This window comes from Carassius auratus, unplaced genomic scaffold (assembly GCF_003368295.1).
Source record: "Carassius auratus strain Wakin unplaced genomic scaffold, ASM336829v1 scaf_tig00214327, whole genome shotgun sequence".
Lineage (NCBI taxonomy): Eukaryota > Metazoa > Chordata > Actinopteri > Cypriniformes > Cyprinidae > Carassius > Carassius auratus.
In genome coordinates this window covers 710,876-730,767 of record NW_020527617.1, presented here as the reverse complement: position 1 = coordinate 730,767, position 19,892 = coordinate 710,876, and the positions used below count along the sequence as shown (strand labels likewise).

Here is a 19,892-nt window from a genome sequence, read left to right as displayed (position 1 = left end):
TATCCTTATAGGGGTGCAACTGGTGCGGCTGCACCGGGCCCCACAGCGATCAGACCGAGGGGGACCCCACGCCCTACTCCCCAGAATGTCAAAGCTATGAAGAGATACAGCCTCAGGTGCAGTTTGGCATTATGCCATCAAATCTGTTGATGTGGTAAATGAAGACAGTTATGCCCATCAACACAGAATCACAGAAGTCCAGTGGTTAGGCTTCTTGGCAGAGTTTGATGTAAATCAAAATGAATGACAGGAAGTTCAGCTAATAATGGCATAATTAGTATTATTGTTCTCTGCATAATCCAAGGATTCTAACAAGACAATCTCGTGACAAGAGGGAACATGAATCAAAAGTTATTAAGACTATTTTTTTTCATTGTAATTTTGACCACAAGATGGCACTGGCACTAAACTTTTTGAGTTTGTGCTGAAGATACATACCAAGTTTCAGAACCATACACCAGTGCATTAGTAAAAAATAACATTCGTAAAAACCAATGCCCAAATTGGTAGACACAGGAAAACTGGTTGCCATTCGACTTGGCATGCTACTCCAGACTGAAAGAGACCAGAGGCTTGTGAATTTGGGCCAATCCATTAAGTTATAAGCAAACATAGCCATTTTTCATATCTCCTGACCAGTGGTGGCAGTATGTTGAAACTGTGCAACCTCAGATAATGGTTGTCATAACACACACCAAGTCTGGTCTGAATACGCTAAAGCCACACGTCCACTTTGGTGAGCTCTTTGACAAATTCTTTACCATGTTATTCAGAAACTGGAAAACCTGATTTCCACTTCTTTTCGACAAGGTCTGAAGATCATATGGCTTGTTTTTTGTTTTTACTGAAACTGTCCCCAAAAAATTAATAATATTTCTTGTAGTTCATCATTAGAAATCTGCATCAAGAGTGAATTCACAGTCCATCACATTTGACATCACTCCAAGTCGCTGGTATTCAGCCACTCGCTTCTCGAAGAAATTAGTTTTTCCCTCCAATGAAATGGACTCCATGAAGTCGAAGGGGTTTTCTGACTTGTAAACCTTTCCAGACAGAATTTAAAAAGCACTGTTATATAAGTATAAAGATTAACAGACAAAAATCATAATACAATCCCAATAAAATACTGACTTTGGGCAATCCTAAGTCTGTTAGCAGCCGGTCAGCCACAAACTCAATGTACTGCTTCATGAGAGAGCAGTTCATCCCGATCAAATTGACGGGTAAGGCTTCTGTGAGGAACTCCTACAGGAAAACAAGCAAAATACAAATGCAATTACATTCATGTCTGAAAGAAAAAGGAATCCTGCATTACTCGAGTACAGCAAACTGTATGCACCTGTTCAATGCTCACAGCTTTTGTGATGATGTCTTTCACTCGGTCAGCAGAAGGTTTCTTCACCAAGTAGCTGTATATTAGACATGCGAAATTACAGTGCAGACCCTGTGAAGGTTCAGATGGCTCAATCAATACTAGCCATGATTAGATTTTCACAGGGGCTTCTTATTATCTCTCTATGTTTTATTGTGGACAATAGGGGTGACCCCGAATAGTCGAGGATTCGATGCTTCGATTAGAGGAGCCTGATTCGACTAGCAATCTCACAGTCGAATATTCGCGGGTTTATTGATTATGCCATTCGGACTATATGGGGGAGCTCAAATGTCTGATTTCACATAGAACTTGCGGTTTTCTCCCAATAAGTTAATATACAGCCTATTATGATAAAGCCGTGAATAAGAATCTGAAAATACGAAGCTTCAAATTAATATTTTAAAGTGTGTGAATAAATCCAACCACCCCTATAGATTTATGTTTCACTTTCCATAATACGTGAGCGACAGAGGAGCATCTTGGCGGCAGGGATTTAAAACTTTATCAAGACTCAAACTGACACAGGCACGGACTGGATTTTTTCGAACAGGTAGGGTACAAGTGATTTCAGAACATTTCAGCCGGTCTACATATATCGTGGATATATTGTTTACCTGATATAAAATGTGTTTGGTTCAGTCAAGCGCTTCATTGTAGTACAGCACAAGCAGGTCAAACTACAATACAGAATATTAATAACTATGACTTGACTGTCACATCCATACCATTATAATGAGAAGACCATTATAATAAAACACTGTGAATCTTTAGAGTTTAGCTGCTATGTTTCTGCACATTGTTTCATGAAGAATTCGTCCACAAAAGGAGTTCACATTCAGAGCCGCGCAGACATGTTCATTTGCATTTGCAGGTAGCCTATTAGTCTTAATATTAACGTTATGTTGTCTAAATAACGAAGCGTATTCTACATTAAATTATGAGTTAAATCCCATTGATTAAAAACTTGCTATCAAATGCTCACTCTACTGGTCATCTTCAGCACGCGCAGCTCAAAACAGAAATGCAGAACATTAATAACCTCTGTCATATAGGCTAACTTTATAATGAGAGCACTATTGTAAAAATTTTTAATTGTCAGGGTTTCGCTGACGTTTAGGTTTAACTATCTTTTAATCAAAACATAAAAACATTATTTACCCCATTTGTATCTGCGAGGCATTTGTTACACATTTTCCCTGTGTGTTAACATCATTAATTATGGCTGTCGGATGTCTGACTTGACTCAATGTATTTTGCCCCGCCCCCAAACATATGATTCGACTATCAGTCGAATATCGGCAAGATTCGAAAATTCCGATTCGACTTTGAAAATCCTTTGTCGGGGACACCCCTAGTGGACACCTAACAAACCTTGATCAAAACATGATCTTAATATCATAAAGATCTTTAAATATCTTGAAGATTTAACCTCATCTCTGCTGATGAGTTCATTGGAGTAAGTGAGTCCTGGCATCAGGCCTCTTTTCTTCAACCAGTAGATGGCCGCAAATGATCCAGAGAAGAAGATTCCTTCCACTGCTGCAAATGCTACTAATCGCTCTCCTAAAAAGAAATAAATATACAAACACCTGTTGTTGAACAAGTGTGATAATCAATTTTGTATACTTTTTTTAAGAAAAAGGTATTTTCCACATACCAAAAGTTGAGTTTGTGTCAGAGATCCACTGTAAGGCCCAGTCTGCTTTCCGCCTTACACAAGGCATGGTGTGAATTGCATTGAACAAATAGTCCCTTTAAATAGTTTGGATTTAGAGAGAGAAAATGAATGAATGCATGAATTCAGAAATAAATACAGATGTTATGTTTATAGACATGTATGATTATTTATAAAGTAAATACAATTTTAATCAAAGATATTCTGATAAAACACAGGTAGGTACAATCAATAACTTAATTTCCCATGCGTGTAAGACTTTTTTTGTGGCTAGAAAAAAATATCTTGCAACATTTGCACATAAACCACATAAGGAAAATGTTAGCATAAACTGCTTAACTGAATCTTGCACCTGTCACCTGTGTAAAAGCACTTTAAAAGGTGTAACTGACATTGTTGAAGAAGAAAAGCATGCTTTATTTTCTTCTCACCTCTCTTTCAGATCCCTTATGTAGGTGTTGATGAGCATGCTGTACATTTCGGAGTGCACGTTCTCTATGAGGATCTGAAAGCCGTAGAAGGAGCGAGCCTCTGGGACCTGCACCTCTTGACTGAACCGCTGCACCTGTGACAAGTAAAGGCATGATGTTTAGTAGGAACACAACTTGGACTGATCTATTCATTACTATATATGAAATTTTACATTGGTTTTTCATAGCCTTAATGAAGGTTAGGAAGCGCACTTGCCAGGTTCTCGTTGACTATCCCATCACTTGCTGCAAAGAAAGCCAGTACATGGGATATGAAGTGTTTCTCTTCAGACTTCAGGCTGTCCCAGTGGACCAAGTCTTTTGATAAATCCACCTAAACCAACCATTAGAATGATAAGCAGTTTTACATGCACCAGTGACAAGCACAAATACTAATTGTAATTAAATGTTCTTATAGGACTAGTTTATTAAAAATGTAAATTCATCAGCAGGAAAAAAATATTCTGAAAGCCATTTCAATGATATCATTCCGCTGTGTATTTCGTTATAATTGTGGCGTGTACTTCCCATCTCACAACATTAGAACTACAACCTAATAAAATTAATAACTGTAACACAAACCATATTAGGGTTGTCACCAACACTCAACAACGTTGTGCTTATAATAGGCGCATGCTGCAGTTATTTTCTCTGCCGCTTTAAAGGGGTCATATGACGTTGCTAAAAAGAACATTATATTGTGTATTTTGGTGTACTTAAGTGTTTATGTGGCTTAAGGTAAAAAAACAACAACAAAAAAAAACACATTATTTTCCACATACTGTACAATAATGTTTCTATGCCCCGCCTTCTGAAACGCGTCAATTTTTACAGAGCTCATCAGTCTGAAAAGCGAGGTGTGCTATGATTGGCCAACTATCCAGTGCATTGTGATTGGCTGAATGCCTCAAGTGTGTGACGGAAATGTTACGTCCTGGTCAGACAGGACAAAAACAATAAAACCCATTACAAACGAGGCAGTTGTTGCATCCAGTGGGGACATAATTTCTGATTATAATGACTTATTCTGTCTTTTTACGTGTTGCATTGCATATCGCAGCTTGAGTGAGCAGCAGTCTGTGGCTATAACGAGGAACGGCCGTGAAAAGCCACAGTTAAATGCCGATCCGGTGATTTGGGCGGTGTTCTGCCAATCTCCCCACACAGTGATGTAGACATGTGGGGGCATGTTTGAACGAGCTGATTTAGGGTGTGTGAATGAGTCTTAACTTTTATAAAGAATACCTCTTTGGATTTGAGACTTTAGTCTTTGCAACTTTACAGACCTTCTTTATGCACCAAGAGCTTGTAACACTCCAAAGAGAAAGAAAATTTTTAAATCGCATCACATGACCCCTTTAAATACACAGTAAGCCCTTTGCCTGGTCGATTCTGATTGTCTATTTTATTGACTGAATGTTTTTATCGTTTATCAGCTGGAAAAACGATACCATTCCTCTGTGGAGTGGACTGCGCTGTTCTTACAGAATGAGAACAATTATTACAGCTTTATACTTATATAGTTACAGTTATAGTTAAATAGGCCTTTAAATCATAACAGAATTGTGTTGTTATTTATCCGATTAATACCACCACTGTCACAGTTATTACAATACATTCAAGTGTTTTAATTGAGTTGCCAAAATGATAATCCTAATATTAACTTGATCAATAAATAAAAAATAATATTCACCTCCTCAACTGTCCAAAATGAAGCCTGGGCTTGTTTGTACATTTTCCAGATGTCGGGATACTGAATAGGAAAAATGACAAATCGCTTTGGGTTTTCTTTGAGAAGGGGTTCGTCTTCAACACTGTTTGCGTCGACATCCTTGTGACCATTCTGCAAGAGAAACATAACTGTTAAATATAGCAATGGATGTTTTTAAAGTTGTTTTAACTGTATTGTATTCCTACATCATTCATTATGAGAGCGATGCCGCGAGACAAACTGATGACGAATCTGCTTACGAGATATTTAAATGGCAGGTTTTTATGTACATGTGATTTAAACAACAACACCGATCCCAAAATAATAATAAGAACTTTTAACTATCAATAATAATAATAACATAATAATAATAACTATCATAATAACTATCAAATCTGTCTTTAATTAACTTTATTCGGTCTTTAATGTTACAACTTTTATATTTAATCCAAATGTTGCTGTCGCTACCCGCAACACATAACACCCTTTATATTGACACTGTCATTATTATACAATACTTTAATTATTTATTATTATCATCAATGCTATATATCGCTTTACTTAAGGTTATTTTACCTAATGTGCGAGGCTCTTTGTTATGAAAGCTCACAGCCGCACACATAACCAGGCAGGCAGATTCAACATTATTTTTTTTAGGCCGCGATATTGCACTTAAATACTGTAGGTAGAATAAGTTTGTTATTTACCTGATATTCCATAACGCTCGACAGAGTGTTGCTTGTGCTGGAGTTCATGGTTATAATCGTCTTTGGTCAGCAGCGGTAAAGCTGCGATCTTTCTGTCGTCTGTCATTTACAACCTTACAACACGCTCATAGCTCCTCCTCCACTGTGCTTATGTGTAGAAATTAACCCTTTGCTTCTCGTCTTACGTAAAGCTGAAATTACAATATAAAACCACTCATCAGCTGGTTGATTCAATGCAAAAAATAAAATACATGTAATGCCAGTGTTGCTTTGGCTATTGTAGTTTTTAAATAAATAATAATTTATTATATTACAAAGGAGGTTATTGTACCAAGCTTCCAAAGGTCTCACGTTACATTAAAAAACAGACACAAAAACGACTCGATCGTAGTTGGTCAGAAATGTATTAAATTAATATTTTAATTACTTTTACAAGCACAAATTTACAGTCAAAAACAGGCAATGGTCCATTAGTGGACAAAGGGTATATTTCATTTCTAAAGGACATGATTTTATAAAACAGCGAGCTGTTATCATCAATCTTAGACACCATGCTAGACACACCTGAAGTTGAAATATACATCATTTGAATTTTAGATTGAGGACCAGTGCTTTAAAGCATTTAATCGGATTGAGGTGAATCTTGTGTTTTAGATTACTTGAGGTAAATGTAATATCTAAGCAGGCTGTCAGCAGATTCATAACACTCGGCAGACTTACCAGTTTTATAAAACATGTTATTGGAGAAAACGTGAGACCAATTTATATCTACTCATAACCTGACAGAAGGTTTAAAATCTTCAGAAGGGACACTGCAAATTACAGAACACTCAATTATAGAGCAATATGAAATATATAACAACCTTTGGAAATACTGTCACGTGACACACCACATGTAATGAGGAAACCATGATTTGGCATGAGGAGCAAGGAGAAGCTCCCTACTCCTACAAAACCATGGAAAATTAGAATGAGAGAACAAGGACTAAACCAATTTTCACTTGTTCACACACTAAGAGTCATGGCATATCTGTGCAGAATCTATACTCTATCCTGATCTGAGACAAATGCATCATGTTGTACAGACAACTAATTTACAAGACTGTCATTAGGTCATCTATATGTACACATAATAAAATTAAATTAGTTGAACATTTATGTAAACGGTGTTTGATTAAGAAACCCAAGATTTGGGTGCCATCTCCAGTCATCCATTTTGTTGCATATGTTCTTTTATATGGGTTTTCTGTCATTCTTTTTGAGTGATAAGGAAAGTGAGCCTTTTGTAATTGTGAGAATCTGATGTAACAATGTCAATCAATTTGTTTTTGACCAATAACAAAGTAATTTTTGTCCTCCCCCACCAAAGCAATTTTTTTCCACCCATGACTGCTGGAATGTTGACTCTGCAAGCTATTCACGCGCCCATTGGTAAGTGGATGGAGTTTGGATCTTTTCACAAGCCATACTGGACCAATGAGAGGGTTTTCATGGTGTCATCAAGAGAAATTCCAGCCTTTTGCATCTCAAACCTGGGGGAAAAGGGAAAAACAGCATGATATTAACTTTTAATACCTGTGCTGATGATCCTTTACCTAATTTGGCTTTCCCGGTCAAAAATGACTGGCCTTTAAAAAATGCTTGTAAAGCTCTCATTATGCTATATTATCACCAAATCTTGGATTCAATCTTTGTTAACTTGTTTTCTTTCAAATAGCACATTGATCTGAGTATATGCAACCTTTCGTGTTGATAATTTTGTCAATCTTCACTCAAAAACTGAGGCACATAAGCTCAGATCAATGAAGCCTAAGACCAATCAGTTCCAAATAGAAGCTGATAAAAAGACTGAATCTAGAACACAAAATGATCACGCAACCAACGTAATATTTAAACAACGAATGAAAAAAGGAAGACAAAAACCGTTTGTGGCCAGAACAAAAGGTCAAATGCAACGTGATCTTAATCACCAGTCATCTGTGGAGATGGTGTAATACACAGGTGGTTGGTCTGTGTCGTTGAGCGTTCCCGGACCCTCCTGACCGCTGGCCCCCATATTGCTGAAAATGAGCCAGTCCCCAACAGCGAGCTCAGGGAGCAGGCAGTGCTCCACCACCTGCTCCAGTGGGTCACACGATGGACCCCACAGGCTGCTGGAGAACATGGGCTCATCTAGGGTGAGCGACATCTGAAAAACACAAAACAATGAGTTTAAAATCTTGGGCAACCGATGCAAATATTGTTCATGTGTTCAGGTAGACTTGTTATTTACCTTGTGGACAGAGGGTGTGGTGATGACATTTCCAAACAACTTCCCCATGAAAGATCCATAAACACCATCGTTCATGTAATAGACAAATTCTAGTGCACTGTTTGGGGTCAGCTCATCTGAAAGTGCAAAAGAGACACAGAGAAAATGAGGCATGTGTATTCCAAGGGTTAATTCAAACAAAAAGATAATTCTGTCATTGATTACTCACCCTCATGTCGTTCTGAACCCGTAACACCTTCATTCATCTTTAGAACACAAATAAAGAATTTTTTTTTTTTTTTTATGAAATCCAAGAGCTTTCTGCCCCTCCATAGACAGCTAAACAACTGAAATGTTTTTATAGCCCAGAAATGAAGTAATAAGATAATAAAAATAGTCCATGCGACATCAGTGGTTCAATCGTATTTTTATGAAAATAACGAAAATACATTTTGTCCAAAAAAAATAAAAAATACTTTATTCAACGATTTCTTCTCTTCCGGGTCAGTGTCCGCTGCCATTCATGAGTGCCACGATGCACACTGACGTACAGACATAGAACATGCATGCACTGAGACTTGATTACAAGCAGAGGAATGCAAACGACAATGTCCTTACTACCTTTCTGGGCCATAAAATGTTTCAGTTTCAGAAAGCTGTAGGATTTCATCAAAAATACCTTAATTTGTGGTCTTGAAGATGAGCCAAAGCCACAACATGAGGTTGGGAATGACATGAGATTGAGTAATCAATGACAATTTCCTTAATGCCAAATACAGTTTGTGTCAAATATGATTGGACTCACCATGTGTGCTGCAATGGAGATCCGGGTATACTGCCTTTTTGCCAATAACATTGACAGCCAGAGTGAAGGAGGAAAACACAAAGAAACTTCCTGGTTCAGCAATGACGCTCACTCCAGATGCTGAGGGGAAATAGGCCTCCAGCAGGGGTTTGATGATCGAATGTACCTGATCAAAGAGAAATTAAAGAAATGCTTTTAATAAGTGGATGATATTCAAAAAAGAAAAACAAAAAGACATATACTTGCCCTACCTGTTTCAGCTGAAACTCAGAACCACTGAATCCTCCACCAATATCCAGGATCTTTATGTCAAAGCCAAGTTCTTTCTGTAGGAACAAAGAAGACTCAGCACTCCAAAGGATACATGAAATTTACTGATAAATCGAAATTCAATTATCACATAATATCCGTACAACTACTCACTGCCATGTCAAAGATGCAGCGGGCGTCTGACAGTGCATGGGAGTATGCTTGGGGATCTCTGCATGATGCTGGTACCTGGAACCTGCCAAAAAAAAGTCCCACTTTAAAAACTCTTAACAAGACAAAGTGAGCCACAGCAGATTAGTCAGGACCAAATCAGTTGACTTACATGACTCCAACCACATTCACACTCAACTCCTTGGCCATTTCCAGAAGGTGTCTACAACTCTTCAGGGAGCAACCAATGGTCAGACTGGCCTCCTCCACCTGTGCTTCAGTACAGACTTGAAGCAAAAGCCTAACACCAGAACAGTGAAGAAAGAGAATTAATGACATAAATATATAATAATCATTAATGACTGCGCTACACCTATTTTAAGCTCGACAGAGTCAGCAAAGGCAATTTGTTTTAGTTTTCTGAAGGTTCCAAAAAACTTCAAATGTTGCATCTTCTCCTCCACTTCTTTTCTCAATAATTAATATTTTAATAATCACAATATAGACATGTTTTATTTTATCTTTGTTATTAATTAGAACAAAAATGCAAATAAACAGTAGAACAATTATAATACAAGAAAGAAGGAAATTAGTGTCTTTTTACATTTAAACAGAAGCATTGAAGTAAGAAAAGCAAATAGGCTAATCAAATGTAAAAATCACTTAGGTATATTGATTACAAATAAACTGATTATTAAAACTACAAAAGCAGTTTGAATATATTTTCAGTGCCACATGATCCCTCTGAAATCATTTTAATATACTGATTTGAAACAGTTCTTATTATAAATGTTGAAAACAATTTAAATGTTTGAATAAAAGTATTAATTTCTTAACTATAATTGTATTGACATATATAAAATACACATACATCCATTTTGTTTAAATGTTTATTACACATATCTACGATATGTTTTAAGGACTTACTTAGCCTCAGGATGAACACGGGCAATTTTGCGAAGCTCTACCTCATTTTCACACACCAGATAGTTAATGCCAGTCTTGGCTGCGTGTTTAATGAGTGAAAGCTGCTTGCAAACTCCAGACAGGATGATGTTCTCAGGAGGGACATCATGATTGAGTACCAATGTGGTTTCAGCCTGAAAGAAATGAACATTTCTATTATTTGGTGTGCTTTCACAATACATGTTTTGAGATCTTTTTAATATCTACAGTTAATAATAATAATAATAAAAAAACAGGTACCTTATTTGCACAGACAAAACCAACGCCAAGAGCAGACAGGACTTCAATGACTACAGGGCTGCTGTTACAGCTGACTGGGTAGAAGGGTCGAATGAGAGGCATAGTGGTCTTCCACAGGACATGCTGTCGCATTAGGGCCCCAAGGTCGGCCACAACAAATGCATTCTTTTCAGCCTGACAAACAAAATCACATCAATCAGTAAAAAAAAGACAGAAACATTTGTTGACTAAAACAGATGTTCATAATGCAGTCAGACATTTAATTGGAGACTGATTTTCGGCACTCACCAGATTTTGCTCACAGACGTGGTTCTCGATAACATCGTCAAGGGTCGTTCCTCCTTCCAGTAGTTCAATTAAGTAGTTTGGTGCATCAACGAATCCTTTCATCTCAACCGTATTCCGCAAATCCGACAATCATAGAGAGTTTACTGAGCCGCTGGGGTATTCTGGGTATGCAACAAACTGTTCAGGGGAAACCATAGCATAGTAGTTTCAGTACAACAACTTCCACAACATACAAATAACGTTATGTTTTCACAAAAAACTTTACATCAAAACCACAACACCAACAAAGCCATTGTAATGCTATCACTGATTTACATTGGGTTTCTATGAGGCTAATAAATACAAGAGGCAGGGACAATGAATCACATAACTAGAGAAGGCATCACATGAGTCCATCTTTAGAGATGACGACAACCCACAGGCTTCAAGAATGTGGCCTACGGGCTATTTTTAATTTTTTACTCAGACCCAATCAAAATAAATGCCTGTGGCTTTGAAGCACAATGGAGCATTTAATGGTATTAATAATGGATTTGTGCAATATGAACGGGGGACAAAGCGGTTACATGTAAGCCATAAATAGTGTTATGTAAAACCAAAAACTATCCACTATAGTTTGGTGGGTGCAGACACGGATTTTGTGTGTAATTAAACAAATCACATTATTATGTAACAGTCTCTGAATGGTACTTCAGAAGGGATGTGTCCAATATTTATGGACTCACATGGACAACGTGGGAGATGGTCTTCTCCCGCTATCAACTAGGATCCCAAGGCGGCTCAGCGTTGAAGTCGAACTGCTCGCGGTAGAGGGCCTCCCCTAGGCCTTCTGGGTAGCGCTTATACACTCGCAGAGAGAGTGGGGAGCCCTGTGAAGCCACAGAAACAGGTGTATACATACATATTTGATTTACAAGAGCAGCTGATGGATAAAATAAACTTATGCAGCACAGAAATGTAGCTAGACAGGTTTGTACATTTCCAATATAACTCTTGACAGACACATAACCAGTTTTCTTGATATGGGTACATTGTACATCACTTTATTTGTAGGCTACAATGTTTTAATTAAGTGACCATTTATTTAAAGCTGTACTTTGTACTGGACTAATTAAACAGACCTGATGATCAGATACTCCATGTTCTCATTTTTAAGCAACACTGTCTTTATCTTAACACATGGAGTCAACAAATGAAGTAACTTGCTGAACATTTATCAGAGGTAATGGTGTTTATTTCTTAATGTGGACACCACCTTAACTCTGTAAAGTCTAATGTAGGATATTATTTGAAACATGAATTTCGAAGGCCTCAAAAAAAAATGATCAACATCATCAAAACATGGCTGGAAAACGTCTCCGGTTACTATCGTAACCTCGGTTCCCTGAGAGGCGGGAACGAGACATTACGTCAGCTAAGACGTATATGGGAACTCTTCCCTTCGACGCGAAGCATGCAAATACTGGCGGGTAAGCGTGCAGTATAAAATGCATGGGCGCGAAAATTACGTCAGAATCACGACTGAACGCTAGCACAGCTGATCAAACAGCGACCACGGCGGCTAACGTAATGTCTCGTTCCCGCCTCTCAGGGAACCGAGGTTACGATAGTAACCGGAGACGTTCCCTCTCGAGGCGGTAACTCAACATTACGTCAGCTAAGACGTATATGGGAACTGTATAAAATCCCGCCGTGAGAGCAGTGAAGATAAGCCCTGAACGGAGTCAATCACCCTCACACAAGCAGTACAGTTCTAGCCAATGGCCGTGTCGCTAAGAGTGCTTGCATCTGATAGGCGGAACTAGGCCAATGAGACATCTGCTCCGACCCTAACAAAATATGCATAACTTCAAGCAATATATCGAAATCTGCACTAACCAGGGCAGACACAAAGCAATAAGCACTCAAGCATGAGAGTTAAACAGAGTCGACGGCGTTTGCGGTGACTGCTGCATAAACCATTTAAACCATAACACAGAGTTAGCAGCCATGGTAACTACTGTATAGCTGGTTATAACAGCTTTAATGAATAAAACTTAACTCACCGAAAAACATGTGACGCTACAGAGGGTACATCCAGCTTGTAAAACCTGGCGATTGTGTTCTGGGAAGACCAGCCAGCAGCAAAACATAAATACTGGACAGACATACCTCTAGACCAGGCCCATCAGGAAGCATTTATAATGTCCTCGCAGAATGAGCTCTGATGTTGAGGGGGTAATCCTTCCCCTGGCATTTGATAGCGTCCACGATCCAGTGAGAAAGTCTCTGTTTAGAAACAGCACGTCCCTTATTACATCCACCAAGCACACGAACAGCTGGTCCGACTGACGAAAGGCGGCCGAGCAATTCATATACATCCGTAAAACCCTAACAGGGTCCCGGCGCTCTGAGTATCAGCGTCGCGCGAGGCTGACGGCTCAACAGATAAGGCGGGCAGGGAAACAAAACGGTGTATTGAGTGACTTCGAAACGAAACCCGGTCTCGGCCGGAGAGTGATCATTACAGTCGCCAGGCCCGAAACCAATGCAATATCGTTCACCAAACACTCACGAAATTCTCCAAGGCACTTCGCTGAGGCGAGAGCAAGAGGCAAGGCAGTCTTCAGGGAAGCTCCTTAACCGCAATCGAAGCTAATGGCTCGAACGGTAATAAGAGATAGAGCCCTCAAAACTAGAGCGAAATCCCACGGCGGCACGGAGGGCGGCCATGAAGTACACAATCTACTTGCTCCCCTGAGAAAACTGAATACCAGAGCGTGCTTACCGATCGTTTACCCGTAACCGGGGAACGAAAGCGGCAATAGCGGTCACATACACCTTCAGCGTGGATGGTTTCAAACTCCCGCTATCCAACTGTGCTGTAGAAAGCGCAAAACATCCGACACGGAACAGGTCCCCGGGTCAATATAAATGTTCTCGCACCATTTTGTGAAAACTCACCACTTCTGCGCGTAGCAGCGAATGTTTGATGATGCTCGCGTCTCAGTAAGTGTGTTTAGCACTCGTCAGTGCAGAGTGTCCCGCTCATTAGGGTCCCCGCAGCGGCCACACATGAAGGTTCCACAGCTCGGGGCTGGGGTGCTATATTGTGCCATTCGCCTGAGACAGCAGGTCCTGCTTGAGGGGGATTCGCCATGGGGGAGCCATCAGTAACTCTCTCAGGTCCGCGAACCAGGGCTGATTCGGCCAGTTCGGGGCCACGAGTATGAATCTTCACAGGAGGGAATGTGTAAGCCTGGCTTCCGGCCAGCGCGATGTCAGAGCATCTCCCAGCAGGGGGGGAGTGAGATAGCAAACGTGTTCTCGCTCGTGGCAAACAATCCACTTCCTCCCTCCCAAATCATTAGATCTGATCTTGGGTGAAGCCAACATCTCCTTGAGGAATCCCGTTCCTCAAAAGCATGCTCACTCCACGGTTCAAAGTACCGGGGATGTGCGACGCTCCTATGGAGATTAAGTGTCGGTCCGCCCACAACAGGAAACTCGCTGCCTGTTTGAATAGAGCTCTGGAGCGCACGCCGCCCTGGCGATTTATGTACGAGACCACAGACGTGTTGTCGGTTTGAATCAGTACATGTTTCCGCTCCAATTTCGACCGAAAGGCTTGCAGGGATATTAGGACACCGCTTCCATTATTCCAAACGGTTTTGTGTCACCTTCTCTGTGACTCCGACCACAGGCCCAGACGCACTGCTCCCCGGCCTAGATCGCGTTCGCAGAGAAAAGAACTCCTGGGCTGAACATATCCGGGCTGTTCCACGGTCTCAGAGTCCTGACGCAACTGTGAATGACCGTAAGTGCTTGTGGACCGAAGACCACGCCCTCGGCGGAACTCGAGTTACAGCCAAAACTGTAGCGGCCGCAATGTAGCAGACCCAGATGGCACACTGAAGAAGCCGCCGCCATCAGTCCCAGAAGCCTCCGAAATTCCCTCAGTGCAAACGACCTGCCCAGTCAGAAACAGCGCAGAGTCGATGAAATGCTCTAGAGAGAGATGGGCTTGTATCGCCATCGAGTCCAAACATATTCCCAGATATGTTACAGTCCGACTCGTAAAAACACGCTCTTCTGCATATTCACACGCAGTCCCAGCGTATCCAAACGGCGAAGCATTGTTTCCACGTGACTGATAGCACATCTCTTGAGTGGGCTAAAATCAGCCAATCGTCCAGATAATTCAACATGCGCATTCCGCTCGATCTGAGGGGAAATTTCGCTCTATCGCTCTCTCTCGAGCAGACTGAGAACTTCCTGTCGCAGAACAGGACGGTTTTGGGGCAAAGTCAGTGACGGGACCACGCCATTGAAGCGGGGAGGTCTGCGTTTGAATTGGAGAGAATATCCGTCGTGAATTATTCCCAGTATCCACGGTGAAACGCCCGGGATAGCCCTCTTACCGTCCATGAGATGACACGGCGGACGCGTAACGTCTACAGCCACTGATGGCTTATTTTATTAGGGCCCCGCCCCCGCGAGGCTGGAAGCACTGGCGGGAGGGCGGGCGCGTCGCTAAATGGTGTGACACTCTTGCGCCATCATGAGGCCATTATAATCATGGACTGTGGCTCTGCGCTGTTTGAGACAGGGCGAGTGACACAACGTTGGGTGCAAGAATTTGTATATATGCTTCTTTAGTACAAATTTTACTCACAAAAACATCATTTAAACACATATAGCAATCGTCACCCATAGTGATGTGGGGGACATGATGCATGTGTCTTTGTGGTGTTGGCACTCTCGCTCCTTCGCGAGGCCATTATAATAATAGGTTGTGGCTCTGCACTGTTCTGAGACAGGGCGAGTGACACAGAGATGAGTGTAAGAGGAAGTAAAGCTCTTTAATTGATTGTAACATGCTTTTATTGTGGAACTCACACAAACAGCATTTAAACAGACATAGCAATCGTCGCCCGAAGAAACATGGGGGACATGATGCATCTGAACATTGAGGGTGACACCGTGTTCATGTGGTGTTGGCACTCTCGCGAGGCCAGTATAATCATGGGTTGTGGCTCTGCACTGTTCTGAGACAGGGCGAGTGACACAGTGATGAGTGTAAGAGGCAGTAAAGTTCTTTCGCTGATTGTATACCTGTTTTTATTGTGGAACTCACACAAACAGCATTCAAACAGACATAGCAATCGTCGCCCGAAGAAACATGGGGGACATGATGCATTTGAACATTGAGGGTGACACCGTGTTTATGTGGTGTTGGCACTCTCGCGAGGCCAGTAATCATGGGTTGTGGCTCTGCACTGTTCTGAGACAGGGCGAGTGACACAGAGATGAGTGTAAGAGGAAGTAAAGCTCTTTAGTTGATTGTAACATGCTTTTATTGTGGAACTCACACAAACAGCATTCAAACAGACATAGCAATCGTCACCCGAAGAAACATGGGGGACATGATGCATCTGAACATTGAGGGTGACACCGTGTTTATGTGGTGTTGGCACTCTCGCGAGGCCAGTATAATCATGGGTTGTGGCTCTGCACTGATCTGAGACAGGGCGAGTGACACAGAGATGAGTGTAAGAGGCAGTAAAGCTCTTTCGCTGATTGTATACCTGTTTTTATTGTGGAACTCACACAAACAGCATTCAAACAGACATAGCAATCGTCGCCCGAAGGAAATGGGGGACATGATGCATATGAACATGGCGCTTGGGGGCGGGGCCTCCCGCTCACTCACTCTTTCACCGTCAGGGAGACGGCTCGTATGGCGCGCTGGGTCTCTCGCGGCGCGGGGTCCTCAACTGACCCTGACGTTACCTTCCAGGCTCTTACCACTGCTGGTTTCGGCAGAAACGAGCGTCCGGTTCAGAGCGGGGTGCCACTGCGGGTTATTTTAGCTGGTTTCAGAGCCTGGCCCGGTGCATAAGAATCTTGCAGAAGAAGACTGGGGTGAGCGACGGGGTATCACATGGCTCATACTTTGGCGCGCTTTCTGCGTCTCTGAGAATAGCTCCATGACGTCACCAAAGAGGCCGGAGGGAGCAACTGGAACGTTTAGGAGCGGCCTACGGTCCGCGTCTTTCAGGACAGCTAGGGAAGCCATAGGTGCCTGTAAAGATGACCATGAGCTCCGTGAAAAAGCTGAGCAGAGCGCTTAATAGCAATCTGCGCGAGATCAGTTGCCGCGATCCTGATGACGTCAGCGCTACTGTGCCGCCGTTTGCCTGAAACACCTTGAGTATTGCCCTGGTAAAGAGCAGAAGCTGCACTTGCTCTTTCTAGACTGTGGTCCGGACCAAAAGCAGAGGGAGACGAGCACAGGTGTGTGGTAACAGTCTCCTAGACGGGGGGAGGGTTTCCGTCCCGTCCACGTGCGTGATATGGCCTTCGTAGCAGAGTGGGTGCGCGCCGATTGGGGTGCAGCCCACGATTTCACCACGAGCTCTTGCATGCCTAAATGCCATCTGGTAGCAGCTCGACTGGAGGAGCCACGAGTCTAGTTACCCATCACAGGCTCGTCATGTGCGTTGCAAGCGAGACTCAGCTCCGAGACGACCTTTCCGAAGACCCTGACGAGCTTCTCCTGGAGGTCTCAGGGCCCTCTTGGTCGGGGCGGTCCCACTGAGAGGCCCAAACCTTTTTCGACGTCGAAGCGACATGGAGTCGTTTTCCTCGCCAGCTCCGAAGAGGACGAAGTTCGCGGAAGCTATAGTCCACCACGCCGACGTCAAACTCGTCTTCGGGCGGGGGAGGGCCCACCAGCGGCTCGCTGGCGGCAGTGGGCCTCATTCCCGCCGTCCTCCGAGCCACTCTGGCTCTGAGGGCGCGCACTGGCAGCTCGGTACACTGGGTTTTTCGTTTTCAAGTGTTGTCCGTGTGAGAATCCCAAGCAGGTCACACAGAACTGTTGAAGGTCCGAATCTAGCATTAGCAGCCATCGGATGCGGAGAGGAAAAACAGGGTGAGTAGTCCTCTATTGCAACTTCCACGATGACTTAGATAAGACTTCTAGCGTGAAGAAAGAGATTCTGACGTAATTTTCGCGCCCATGCATTTTATACTGCACGCTTACCCGCCAGTATTTGCATGCTTCGCGTCGAAGGGAAGAGTTCCCATATACGTCTTAGCTGACGTAATGTTGAGTTACCGCCTCGAGAGGGAACCCTGTTGTACACAACCTACTGCATGCTGTGGGTCATCTAATTGATAGTTCATACTTTTTTAGCAAATAGTAAATGGTACAGGTGTCTTTGCTGTGAAATGCTGTAAAAAATAACTTTTATATTGTTAGTAACATCCTAAGATGAACAATTAGTGGATTAAAGCCAATTGACCTTCTTTTGGAAAATCCATGTTAAAATGTATCAAATATGACTCATCAGGCTTTGGATTCTATCATCCTTGTATTATATTGCATTATAAGTTTTGCCCCCCAAAATTAACACTAGAGCTTTTTTTCCAGTCATCTTACCAAGACATTTTATTAGAATTATGACATTTTATCTTTTAAAAATATATTTTTTTCCAATAATTGTTTCGTTATTATGGTATAATAACCATGAAAGTGATTTGTGTTTTTTCTATGAGGTAACTTTTACGTTAATACTTAACCAAAACATACGTTTCTTAGGAAAACAAAATTTTAAACACCTAACTAGTGTTAGCATGATATATGTTATTACCATATCGCATCTGCTATTAGAGTACAGTAAATCAGTATTAATATTTAATGTGTAACACGCTCGTCATTCAAAAACCTGATCGGGCATGTCGTAAGTAACCAACTAAACCGGCCATGCTCCGAGAACTAATGGTTTATATAAATAATTGAACGCATTTAATCCTAATTAACTGTGAGTTTGAACTCTATTTCTCGTTGTCCTTCACGGAGCACTGCTGTTGACGGTATAACAAGCGCGATTACAACCAACCGCCATGTTGTGTGACGGATCCTTACAGCAGAAGGCGGATTTTTCCGGAATGAAGATTAAAAACAACAACAAACGCGGTACTTACGTGAGATAACGGCTTGAATGATTTGGAAAATCGTCTTCTCTTTTTCGGCGGAATTTTTAAAATGTGGTGGGGACACAAATAGAAGAAAGAAGAGGGGCTGTCTGTGCCATATGCCTGGGCGAGGATAGCTCGGTCGAACACGAGAGCGCTGCTGTCTGTCTCACGAAGAAATGGTCGCTGGAGGAAGGCGGGAGTAACCTTCTATTAGAAAACACGGGGCGTGGCCTAAAGTACCAGCTCTACAAAGGCGCGGCTACGTGAGCTACGCAGCAACGTGACTGGCTCGAGATCTGTTCGAGACTGGCCGTTCTCGGGAGGATTTCCAAGAAACGTCAGCCACCACTGATTAATATTCATGAGCTAATCCTTCCGCTTTGACAGCGGTGAGCGTGGACATCAGATGACTCATGAAATATTTACGTTCTTATCTTAGATTTATTATATATATATATATAGAACTGTGCAAAAGTCTTAAGCCATTAGTATTTTCAACAACAACAACAAAATATTAATTTAAGCCAGTTATTTTTCTGTCTTTTGCTGTAGTGTGTCAGTAGGAAATTCCAGTTTACATTTCCAAACATTCCTTTTTCCATTAAATGTAATACTTCAGTGAGATTTTTGTATGCACAGGGAGTCTGACAGCAGCCAGTGCCTCACACAGAGATCTGGGGCCTGTACCATGAAGCTGGATTAGGTGGCTAGCCAGCTATGTTTCAGCTTAGTTTGCACCAATCCTGGGTTTTAGGTACTATGAAAGTAGCTCGGCTTTAATCGGTGTTCGTTGCCATGGTATCTTACGCTGCACGGCTAACCTGCTCCAGGGCAGGTTATGTTCTGGGTTAGAGATCTCAAACTGAAGTTGGACCAATCAGCTGTGAGAGAAGTGACACATGTCTGACACAAAGTCACTCCAGTTTAACTTGCTCCAAATTAAAGGTCACTTATGCTTAAAAAAAAAAAAAAAAAAAAATAGAAGTCTGGCTTTATTGATAATAACATCATTTTATGAT

The 19,892-nt window shown here is 41.8% G+C and overlaps 2 protein-coding genes across 2 annotated transcripts; both read right to left on the bottom strand.

Annotated features, from left to right (window-relative positions):
- Positions 1-254: 254 nt before the first annotated feature.
- Positions 255-6,110, bottom strand: LOC113091880 (ribonucleoside-diphosphate reductase subunit M2-like). Its single transcript, XM_026257553.1, has 9 exons — positions 5,939-6,110; positions 5,214-5,363; positions 3,738-3,854; positions 3,482-3,615; positions 3,033-3,127; positions 2,805-2,938; positions 1,340-1,444; positions 1,132-1,245; positions 255-1,043 (listed from the first exon to the last, which is right to left on the bottom strand). Exons 1-9 carry the CDS (start codon positions 5,984-5,986, stop codon positions 891-893), a joined length of 1,050 nt encoding a protein of 349 aa, XP_026113338.1. The 5' UTR covers positions 5,987-6,110; the 3' UTR covers positions 255-890.
- A 219-nt stretch (positions 6,111-6,329) lies between these two features.
- Positions 6,330-19,069, bottom strand: LOC113091879 (antizyme inhibitor 1-like). Its single transcript, XM_026257552.1, has 12 exons — positions 18,880-19,069; positions 11,634-11,777; positions 10,909-11,085; positions 10,621-10,794; positions 10,342-10,514; positions 9,587-9,715; positions 9,418-9,499; positions 9,246-9,320; positions 8,995-9,160; positions 8,211-8,326; positions 7,909-8,126; positions 6,330-7,470 (listed from the first exon to the last, which is right to left on the bottom strand). Exons 3-12 carry the CDS (start codon positions 11,008-11,010, stop codon positions 7,395-7,397), a joined length of 1,311 nt encoding a protein of 436 aa, XP_026113337.1. The 5' UTR covers positions 11,011-11,085; positions 11,634-11,777; positions 18,880-19,069; the 3' UTR covers positions 6,330-7,394.
- Positions 19,070-19,892: the final 823 nt, after the last annotated feature.

What these genes read in the sequence shown, in the direction of transcription:
- LOC113091879 (XM_026257552.1), bottom strand. Translation starts at nt 11,010, where the DNA reads ATGAAAGGATTCGTTGATGCACCAAACTACTTAATTGAACTACTGGAA. An exon ending in CGTGTTCATCCTGAGGCTAA is followed by an intron (nt 9,716 to 10,341) that starts GTAAGTCCTTAA and finishes TTCTGGTGTTAG; the next exon opens with GCTTTTGCTTCAAGTCTGTA. An exon ending in TCTCCATTGCAGCACACATG is followed by an intron (nt 8,327 to 8,994) that starts GTGAGTCCAATC and finishes TTGCACTTTCAG; the next exon opens with ATGAGCTGACCCCAAACAGT.
- LOC113091880 (XM_026257553.1), bottom strand. Translation starts at nt 5,986, where the DNA reads ATGAACTCCAGCACAAGCAACACTCTGTCGAGCGTTATGGAATATCAG. An exon ending in CGAGCGTTATGGAATATCAG is followed by an intron (nt 5,364 to 5,938) that starts GTAAATAACAAA and finishes TTTCTCTTGCAG; the next exon opens with AATGGTCACAAGGATGTCGA. An exon ending in CATTTTGGACAGTTGAGGAG is followed by an intron (nt 3,855 to 5,213) that starts GTGAATATTATT and finishes TGGTTGGTTTAG; the next exon opens with GTGGATTTATCAAAAGACTT.